Raw genomic sequence first — 8,857 nt, forward strand, 5'->3', positions numbered from 1 at the left:
CAGCGATGGGGATAGGGACTTTTGACCCTGTTGACCCTGTGACCCTCCCATTTTCCCTGGCCTAAGTACGAAGTAGTCGTAATTATAGTAAAACTCTTGCGTGGACTGGGGCAAAAGGGGAACAGAACTTATCCATGTCCGAGCAGCGATCGGCCAGTCACCAAGCCGGCTGGATCCGAGACCCGCTGCGTGGGAACTCCCAAGAGTCGTTAAGCAAAGCCAAGAGATCAGCCAAGATGTCGTTCACGAGCCTAATTGCTGGATTCCATATCGCTGATGTTCTTTGTATTACCGCGTAAGATTTTATCATCATCATCATCATCATCATCATCATCATCATCATCATCGTCATTTCTGGGGGCTGTCAGCTAGTAACTAGTCTCAAAGTACTAAAATTACTACTCAATCAGAGAGACTGGCTGGCTCCCCCAATGGTAGCGCCGTTCCATCAGGCCCAGTCTCTCTGCCCATCCTGACACAACCTTCAGGGGGGCCAATGGGCTTTTTCCGTAGGCAGCAGGCAAATGCGGCCCTAACAAGTAACAACTAATAAGAGTCCAGACTAGCAAAGGTTCGCCTCGCCGGTCTCCATCTCTTCCTTCTTAGTCTTCCCATTTCCTCCCTCCCACTTTGTCTCTCGCTCCAGATTCTCTTTCTCTTTCTTCTTTCATCCATCCATCTTGTATCCTTTTGCTTAGCCTTTTCGTTTGGTTTTCTTCCTCTCGTTAACCACCACATTCGCTCTATCTTAATACAACAACCACACTCGTTCTATAGCATCGTCTTCTTTCGTTCCCCCTCACTATGAAGCTCGCCGTCTCTGCTGTAGCGGCGGCTGCCCTCGTCGACGTGGCTGTCGCCTCTGCCCCAGCCATTGTCATTAAGGTAGCCATCATTACCAATCCATCTATTCATCCCGCTGACCCTTCCTAGGGCTCCAAATTCTTCTACGAAAACAACGGCACAGAATTGTATGTACCTATCCTCTTTCTATCCTCCATCACCACCTGCTAATCTGTCCCAGCTTCATCCGTGGTGTGGCCTACCAGCGTAAGGAGCAACCTAACATGCCCACTGGCCCTGTTGCAACAAACTAATAATCATTACAGCCCCCTATGATGACGACGGCACGACGACCTCCGCTGGCACGGTCGATTTCGTCGATCCCCTCGCCAACGAGACCATCTGCAAGCGGGATCTGCCCTACCTGCAGGAACTCAACACCAACGTGGTGCGTGTCTACGACATCGACCCAGACGCGGACCACACCACGTGCATGAACCTGTTTGCCGACGCAGGTATCTACGTGCTGGCGGACCTGTCCTCCGCGGACTACTCCATCGACAGCAGCGACCCGGAGTGGACCATTGACCTGTACAACTACTACGCCAGCGTGGTCGACTCGCTGGCCAACTACACCAACACTCTGGGCTTCTTCGCGGGTAACGAGAACTCCAACAGTGTCAATACCACCGGTGCCAGCGCCTACGTCAAGGCCTCCGTGCGTGACATGAAGGCCTATATCAAGTCCAAGAACTACCGCTCCATCGGTGTCGGTTACTCCGCTGCTGATGTCTCCGAGATCCGTACCGACCTCGTCGACTACTTCAACTGCGGTGACTCGGACGACTCCGTCGACTTCTTCGGTGACAATGTCTACGAGTGGTGCGGTGACTCCACCTACACTGAGTCCGGCTACAACGTCATGACCGAGGATCTGAGCAACTACTCCGTCCCTTACTTCTTCTCCGAGTACGGTTGTATCACCGTCCAGCCCCGTTCCTTCAGCAATGTCCCCGTCATGTACGGCCCTAAGATGGACTACTGGCTCGCCGGTGGTATCGTCTACGAGTACTTCCAGGATGCCAACGACTACGGTACACCTCCCCTTCCCCAACCCTTTCACCTCCCCACCTAACCACTCACTCACTAACCCCATCCAGGTCTGGTCACCATCTCCGACGGCTCCGTCAGCACCCTGACCGGCTTCTCCTCGTACTCGAAGGAAATCAACAGCGTCAGCCCCACCGGCACCAACAGCGCCAGCTACACTCCCACCAACACCGTCGCCCGGTCGTGCCCAACCGTCGGCTCAAGCTGGGAAGCCGCCAGCGCATTGCCCCCGGCGCCCAACTCGGAACTCTGCTCCTGCATGGAAGAGACCCTCTCATGCGTGGTGAAGGACAGCGTGTCGAGCAAGAAGTACGCCGACCTGTACAGCACCGTCTGCGGCTACGGCGTGTGCGAGGGCATCACCGGTAACGCCACCACGGGCAAGTACGGCGCCTACAGCATGTGCACGACCAAGCAGATGCTCAACTGGGCTTTGAACGCCTACTACGAGGAGCAGAAGGAGAAGGGTAACGGTGCCTCCGCTTGTGACTTTGCTGGCTCGGCTACTACTACCTCTACTACTTCTCCTACTGGTACTTGCTCTTCCTTGCTCAAGGCTGTTGGCACCGCTGGTACGGGTACCGTGTCGTTGTCTGCTGCTGCTGGTACGAGCACTGGTGACTCCGGTAGCAGTGGTTCGGAGAGTAGCTCTGCCGGTGTGCCGGGTTACATGAGCTACACTGCTACGCTTGGGTTGGGTCAGTTGGTGGTGTTTGTTGCTGTGGGTGTGTTGTCTGGTACTGGAATGATTCTGTTGTAGATTGTCAATATTTAGGGGATTGAGTAATAGTGAAGATGTAAAGAGGTTGTAGGAAGGTGGGATTGATGTATTAGTGTTGGTCAATATATATATATTTTTGCGATTTGTTTTCAATATTTGTTAGGATGTTTGTACAACCCAGGTTGATGGTGTGGCATATGAGACAGAATTGATGAACAGCCCCCCAGAATAATAATAGAGAGTAACCGCCCACCTCACCGGGACAAGGTGGAAAAAGAAATAATTAAGGGGAGAGGGAGAGGGGGCACCCACTTCAATAGTGCCTCGCTAGTGGCTCGTCAGGCTGCGACATTACTCGCTAGTTTGGGGAGATGGAAAGTGGAGTTTTCAATTCATCCAATGTGAAGAGGGCAGTACGGTAGATGGGGGAGACTATTGGGGCTAGAAAGCTTGTGTTGTGGTGGGTTTTCGTTAGTTGGTTGCATCGTGGGATTGGATGTAGGGGGGTTGGTTGGCGGGTGACTTTGAGTAATATGTCAACCTGTGGGCGGAGGTAGTATTATAGGAGATAAAGAAACTAAGTGGTAGGATCAAAGTGGATTTGTTGTAGGTTTCCATCAACATCATAGGAGCTAATCGATGTGTTGTGATGTGACCCTTGTGCAAATATATTCTGAATGTGAGCTGCCCTACTTGTTGGATTGAGCATAATGACGAATATTATTTTGCATCGCCACTGCAGTAATGGTCCTGGAAGATAGCTAGTTACCCCTTATATTATTGTAGGTAACAGAACACACTTGGTGGTACGCATCGCTGCTACCAGTCAGACATGACAGCTCACTACCAAATCCCACTGAGACACTGAAGAAATCCCGAGATCCACAACCCAAACAAGAGCACGGCTCGGAGTATCTGATTGGCAGCGCAATGCTTTAATTAGCTTCTTCCATCACGTGCATATCCGATGGAAAATCTCGCTCCGTCATTGCCGATTCCTTGCAGATCGCAAAGATACTTTCTTTCTTTCATGCCGAATGCGGGCTATTTATGCCAGTGACTCGTTCGAAGGCGGGATCATCCTTGCAGAGAGATCGGGTGGCGTCGAAAACACCTTGTCGAACGGCCACATCGGACGACTTATGCGACGGTGTCCCAGACGCTCTAAATCCTGGTCCACTCCCCCAGGCGTCAACGCTAGTAACCAGTCGGCCGCCATGTCGAATAGCTCTGGCTCTAGATAGCCTATCTTGACGATGACAATATCAGCTGAACGCGGCTTAAGGTTCAAGTCGGTAAAGTCGTGCTCGTGGTGATACGGCTTGCGAAGTTGCGCCAGGATTGCAAAGACCGATCCAACTTGTAAAACTGCCTCGACTACTGCGTCTTTATCACCGTGCTTAATTGCGTGAACTCGTCCAGTCATGGTGAGAGGGCCTGCATGACTATAATCCACCTCAGCTCCTGCCGTGACTGTAACTGTTGCGCCAACCCCTGCCTTTACTACAGTCTGTATCGCTTGTGGTCCGGGTAGACTGGCGTAGATGACAGTTCGACCAGAGTCCTCTTTGAACTCAGGTCGCGCAAGCAGCCGTGTAAGCCCCCAGGTGACGTCTCCAGACCCCCCAGCGGTTGGGTTGTCTCCCGAGTCCGAGATGAAGAACGGTCGCTTCGTGGAGTGCAATGCGGCATCGATGCACTCTTCATATGATCCTGTCGGACCAACAAAGTGGAATTCTGCATGAACTTCCCAAAACTTCCTTGCAAGACGCTCCGCCCCTGCGGCGACAGCTTCCTCACACGCCCCGGTCACCATCACCACGGCGCAATTACGCGGCTCGTCAGCCCAGGCGTACCCGACCCAGATTGCTGCATCACTAATACCAGGTAATGATTCAACCTTGGGTACCAATTCATAAAGTCTCTTAGCCGGTTCCACCCTCGTGGATGTCTGTTCGCCAGGTAACAAGATAGGAAGAGGTATCCACGCCTTGAATGGTCGAGATATCCGCCCTTCCTCCTTTTGACGTGCGAGTAAATCAACCATGTTGCGACACGCACGCTCCTTTGTCTCCGTCTCATCCTCATGAGGTGCCATGCGATAACACGTAATCAAATCTGTCTGATGCGCTAGATCACGCGAGACATTGCCATGAAGGTCCATAGACGCCGAAACAATAACATCTGGTCCGATGACCCGTCGGATCCTTCGCAACAGCTCATACTCTGCGTCGTCCAGTCCTTCCACACACATGGCACCATGTATATCGAACCATAGTCCGTCCAGCGGTGTTGACTGGACAATGTCGGTCAATCGGGATATAATCTCGTCGGCCAACTCTTCGAACGATTCCCGGACTACAATACCCCCAGGTAGTGCGTGTCCAATTAATGCACCGCGCCAGTCTGCTGCATCTCCAAGCTCTGTGCCGGGTTTGAGAAAAGGGTATTCGTCGATGATTTCATGGCCGCGGCGGGGATGGAATGCGGGGGCGAGGGTGCGGGCGCGGGTGAACATGGAGGTTTCGCAGGCTAGGCCGGCGATGGCGATGACGGGGCGGGGAGACATGGTGAGTGATGGTGATAATTCGTTGTCTAGAGCATTTGCTCGCAGGAGAGAAAAGTGTTGAAGTTGGGAAGGGAATAATGAAGCTGGTGTTACGGCAGGGATGGAATGCGGGGATGGCCGATCGCTCTTATCACGGGCTTCCCCGCTTATCGCATGCTCAACTTTAGTTGTAGCACTGTAGATATCAGTGTGGTTGAGTGTCAACTTTTCTATTCTAAAGAACTGTCCTAATATTGACCCGAAATTCGTTCTGGATGCTTTAGAATACCCACCCCAAGACAACTATAACCTATGGCTTACTGATGCCATCATGCTTCCCAACTAGCGTTTTCGGGTATACCATCTGCTGGGTGCAGAGACCTCCCTTTCGCTATGCCCTCCATACCTACCCCGTTCCTCCACCATAGGTAATACCAGCCCTGCATTCTGCAGCGCTTAGCTCCGTGAGACGCACCCCGGAGCAATATGAGTTTACTCCCCAGCCAAGTGATCTTTGGCCGGGGAGAGCACTCGTTAGGGTTGCTCCGGCATGTTTCCCATCGAAGCCAACTGTAAATTCTTGCGGTCTCTGCGACGGAAAAAGACTCGTTTGGCCCACTTCCACGACTCAACACCCAGGAAGAAAAGAACCGCCTCGACGCCCACAATACCCCATTCCCATGTGATGGGTTTGTGCTTGAACACGACATCGTTCAGTCGAGGAATGTAAAGAATTGGAAACATGGTGATCCACCCAGCCATGATAGACCAGAAGAGAAACTTGTTCCGCCAAACATCGTACATCCACTGGGTAAAGTATTTCTTGGATTCCGGCTGCATGCGGAAGAACGACCGTCGCAAATCGATCATTTCCCACGCCAGGAAGAGCGCGAACCACGTCAGACAGACGAACGTCGTAGCACGGGCTTTAAACACCAGCTCGCAATCTTGGATCTGCTCCGACCACTCCTGGTTGCACCCACGGGCTAGGTTGCCATCACCAAATCCCCACATGCGGACAGAGAAGGCTGCCAGACACAGCGCTGCGGTCCAAATACCATACACTAGAATGTCGATAATCACTTCCCACGTGAAGATACCTTGCTTGCTCTGAGGAGGACGGTCCATAATATCAGGGGCGGCTACCTCCATTCCCAGGCCCATATCGGGCATACCTGAAGTGATCATAATGATCCAGAGAATTTCAACAGGAGCCAAGGGGAAGACGGACTGATTATCGGCATCCTTGAACGCCAGTCCGATGAGAAGGGTACAGGCTTGAGCGATGTTTTCGGCCAACAAATGCAGCACAAATTTTTGGATATTATCAAAGATACGACGACCTTCTTCAACGGCGTTGAGAATAGAGGCAAAGTTGTCATCTGTGAGAATGATGTCCGACGCGTCTTTAGCGACATCCGATCCTGCCTGTCCCATTGCGATACCCACGTCGGCATGTTTAAGTGAGGGCGAGTCATTCACACCATCGCCGGTCATGGCTGCGAAACGATTGCGGCGATGGAGGGCGCTGATCATGCGCACCTTGGTCTGAGGTGCGCAGCGAGCAATGACCAAAGGAAGCGTCGGCAACGCGTCAATCTGCTCATCTGAAAGCTTGTCGAACTGACCTGCTGTCATAACCATTGCATCCGCCACGTCCGCAGCTACGGTGCTGAAATCAGAAGGGAGGATCCCCACTTGTTGAGCGATTGCTCGTGCAGTACCCGGATGATCGCCAGTGACCATGTGGACGACGATCCCGGCCCGATAGCAGGCCTGGATTGAGCCGGCCGTCTCGGGTCGTGGCGGATCGTACAACCCGATCAGGCCTAGAAAACACAAGTCCTTCTCAATAGTATCGCGTTCCAGGTCGGAGCCCTCTAGTACTCGTGCCTGCTCATTGTACGGGCGTTGAGCTAGTGCTAGTACTCGCAGTCCGAGCTTGGCCAGCTCCTCCATATTCTGGAAGATCAAGTTGCGATGTTCGTCAGTCAGAGGCACGGGTGTAGAGGAACCTTGATCCCAAATGACGGACGTGCATGAATCAACAATTCTCTCAACGGCGCCTTTGGTGAAGATCATCGTGGCGTTGTCTTGGTCGTCCTTTGATCCGACCTTGCTGAAAATCACAGACATTTTCTTCACGGTAGAGTCAAATGGAAATTCGGCCTTTTGATGCCACAGCGCACCTTGGCCTTTGGTCCAACGGTCACGGTTCCAATTGAACCTGGATGCGAATACCTGAATGGCAATCTCCGTGGGCTCGCCTCGTGCGTTCCATTCACCATTTTCAGATTCAAACACGTGAGAAAGGTTGGCCATCGAGGCGACATTGAGAAAGTCCTGGAGTTGATCATTGTCTGAGAGTAGGTCTTCAACATTTGCTCCCGGTAGACCTTCATCCTCTTCACCAAATTGTAAAGGAGATACAGGCGCAAAGCGCAATTCGCCAAGGGTAGGGTTAAATGGCTCGTTAGATGCGCCAATAGAATATGTTCCACGAGATGGGATCCATGCCTTTTTGACAACCATCTTGCCCTGAGTCAACGTACCGGTCTTATCCGAGCAGATATCAGTAACAGCACCGAGGGCCTCCAGCGAGTCGAGTTTGCGAACGATGACATTCCGCTCCACCATACGTTTGGTGCCGACTGCCATGGTGATGGTGAGAACAACCACCAAGCACGCCGGAATCATACTGATACCGGTCGCAACCGCGTACATGATGACTTCATTGTTGCTGCTGAAATAGTTTGCGGCCATGCAGACAATGGCAAATATAACCGCGACGCCAAACAGCAAGCAGGCTAGTTTAGATAGCTTCCTTTGCAAGGGCGTCCCGATATTGACGCCAAGGAAGCGACCGACGGCATCCGTTCCCGTGAGAGTCCATGCCTCGAGATACCAGCGTTTCTTGGTTTCTCCGTCAGGGCCACGCTTGACGGGACGACGCTTCGTGTTGCTATTGCGCAAGGCGAGGGCGATGGAACCAATCTCGGTGGACATGCCTGTGCCGATGACAACACCACGAGCACGGCCGCGGGTAACGGTGCTCGAGCTGTACGCGATGTTAAGACGGTCGCCCGGGCCTGTATCTTCCTTGAAAGTGGAATCACATTCTTTCTGAACAGGGAGTGATTCGCCAGTCAGGAGGGCCTCATCGGTCTCGAAATTGACGGCTTCAACTAGGCTGTTCAGAGACGAATTAGTATCGTTGCAGTCCAGGCTATTGCAGATAATGAAAGAAGACCAACCGTATATCCGCCGGAACAGTATCTCCAGTCCTCAACTCAACCATGTCACCCGGAACAATCTCCTGCGATGGAATCGAAAAGGTCTGCCCCCCTCGTGAGACTGTACCGGTCGGCGACGAGAGTGAGTGAAGCGATTCCATAGTCTTTTCCGCGGCGTACTCTTGAAAGAACCCGACGACGATATTGAGGACAATGACAGCACATATCACTCCACCCTCAATCCACGACTGAATCCCGAAACTGACCGCCATGGCCAGAATCAACACCTGCAGCAAAGAATTGGATCAGATATCGGAATCTCAGACGCATTTTATGCCACAAAATGGAGAGTGGGCCGCTTAACTAGCATCATGGCGTTCGCCACCTGGCGAAGGAGGATCTTTGCGATAGAAACACTTTCGCCTTCATCTAGTTTATTGGGACCGTACTGGTCCAGTCGAC

At 52.4% G+C, this 8,857-nt stretch overlaps 3 protein-coding genes across 3 annotated transcripts; 1 reads left to right on the forward strand and 2 right to left on the reverse strand.

The window, feature by feature from the left end:
- Nucleotides 1-752: 752 nt before the first annotated feature.
- BO79DRAFT_286440 (glycoside hydrolase family 72 protein) lies at nt 753-2,720 on the forward strand. Its single transcript, XM_025688473.1, has 5 exons — nt 753-885; nt 934-971; nt 1,025-1,050; nt 1,110-1,877; nt 1,944-2,720. The coding sequence occupies exons 1-5, from the start codon at nt 805-807 to the stop codon at nt 2,651-2,653; spliced, it is 1,623 nt and encodes a 540-aa protein (XP_025541307.1). The 5' UTR covers nt 753-804; the 3' UTR covers nt 2,654-2,720.
- An 874-nt stretch (nt 2,721-3,594) lies between these two features.
- Nucleotides 3,595-5,183, reverse strand: BO79DRAFT_192042 (M81 family metallopeptidase; the record flags this gene model as incomplete). Its single annotated transcript, XM_025680867.1, has 1 exon — nt 3,595-5,183. The coding sequence occupies one exon, from the start codon at nt 5,181-5,183 to the stop codon at nt 3,663-3,665; it is 1,521 nt and encodes a 506-aa protein (XP_025541308.1). The 3' UTR covers nt 3,595-3,662.
- A 227-nt stretch (nt 5,184-5,410) lies between these two features.
- BO79DRAFT_208314 (sodium P-type ATPase) lies at nt 5,411-8,602 on the reverse strand. Its single transcript, XM_025682369.1, has 2 exons — nt 8,417-8,602; nt 5,411-8,352 (listed from the first exon to the last, which is right to left on the reverse strand). Exons 1-2 carry the CDS (start codon nt 8,554-8,556, stop codon nt 5,697-5,699), a joined length of 2,796 nt encoding a protein of 931 aa, XP_025541309.1. The 5' UTR covers nt 8,557-8,602; the 3' UTR covers nt 5,411-5,696.
- Nucleotides 8,603-8,857: the final 255 nt, after the last annotated feature.

This window comes from Aspergillus costaricaensis (assembly GCF_003184835.1).
Source record: "Aspergillus costaricaensis CBS 115574 unplaced genomic scaffold BO79scaffold_10, whole genome shotgun sequence".
NCBI lineage: Eukaryota > Fungi > Ascomycota > Eurotiomycetes > Eurotiales > Aspergillaceae > Aspergillus > Aspergillus costaricensis.

Coding starts and splice junctions, on each gene's coding strand:
- BO79DRAFT_286440 (XM_025688473.1), top strand. CDS start 805: ATGAAGCTCGCCGTCTCTGCTGTAGCGGCGGCTGCCCTCGTCGACGTG. Junction 886..933: donor CCCCAGCCATTGTCATTAAG/GTAGCCATCATT, acceptor GACCCTTCCTAG/GGCTCCAAATTCTTCTACGA. Junction 972..1,024: donor GAAAACAACGGCACAGAATT/GTATGTACCTAT, acceptor AATCTGTCCCAG/CTTCATCCGTGGTGTGGCCT.
- BO79DRAFT_208314 (XM_025682369.1), bottom strand. CDS start 8,556: ATGGAATCGCTTCACTCACTCTCGTCGCCGACCGGTACAGTCTCACGA. Junction 8,353..8,416: donor ACTGTTCCGGCGGATATACG/GTTGGTCTTCTT, acceptor GTCTCTGAACAG/CCTAGTTGAAGCCGTCAATT.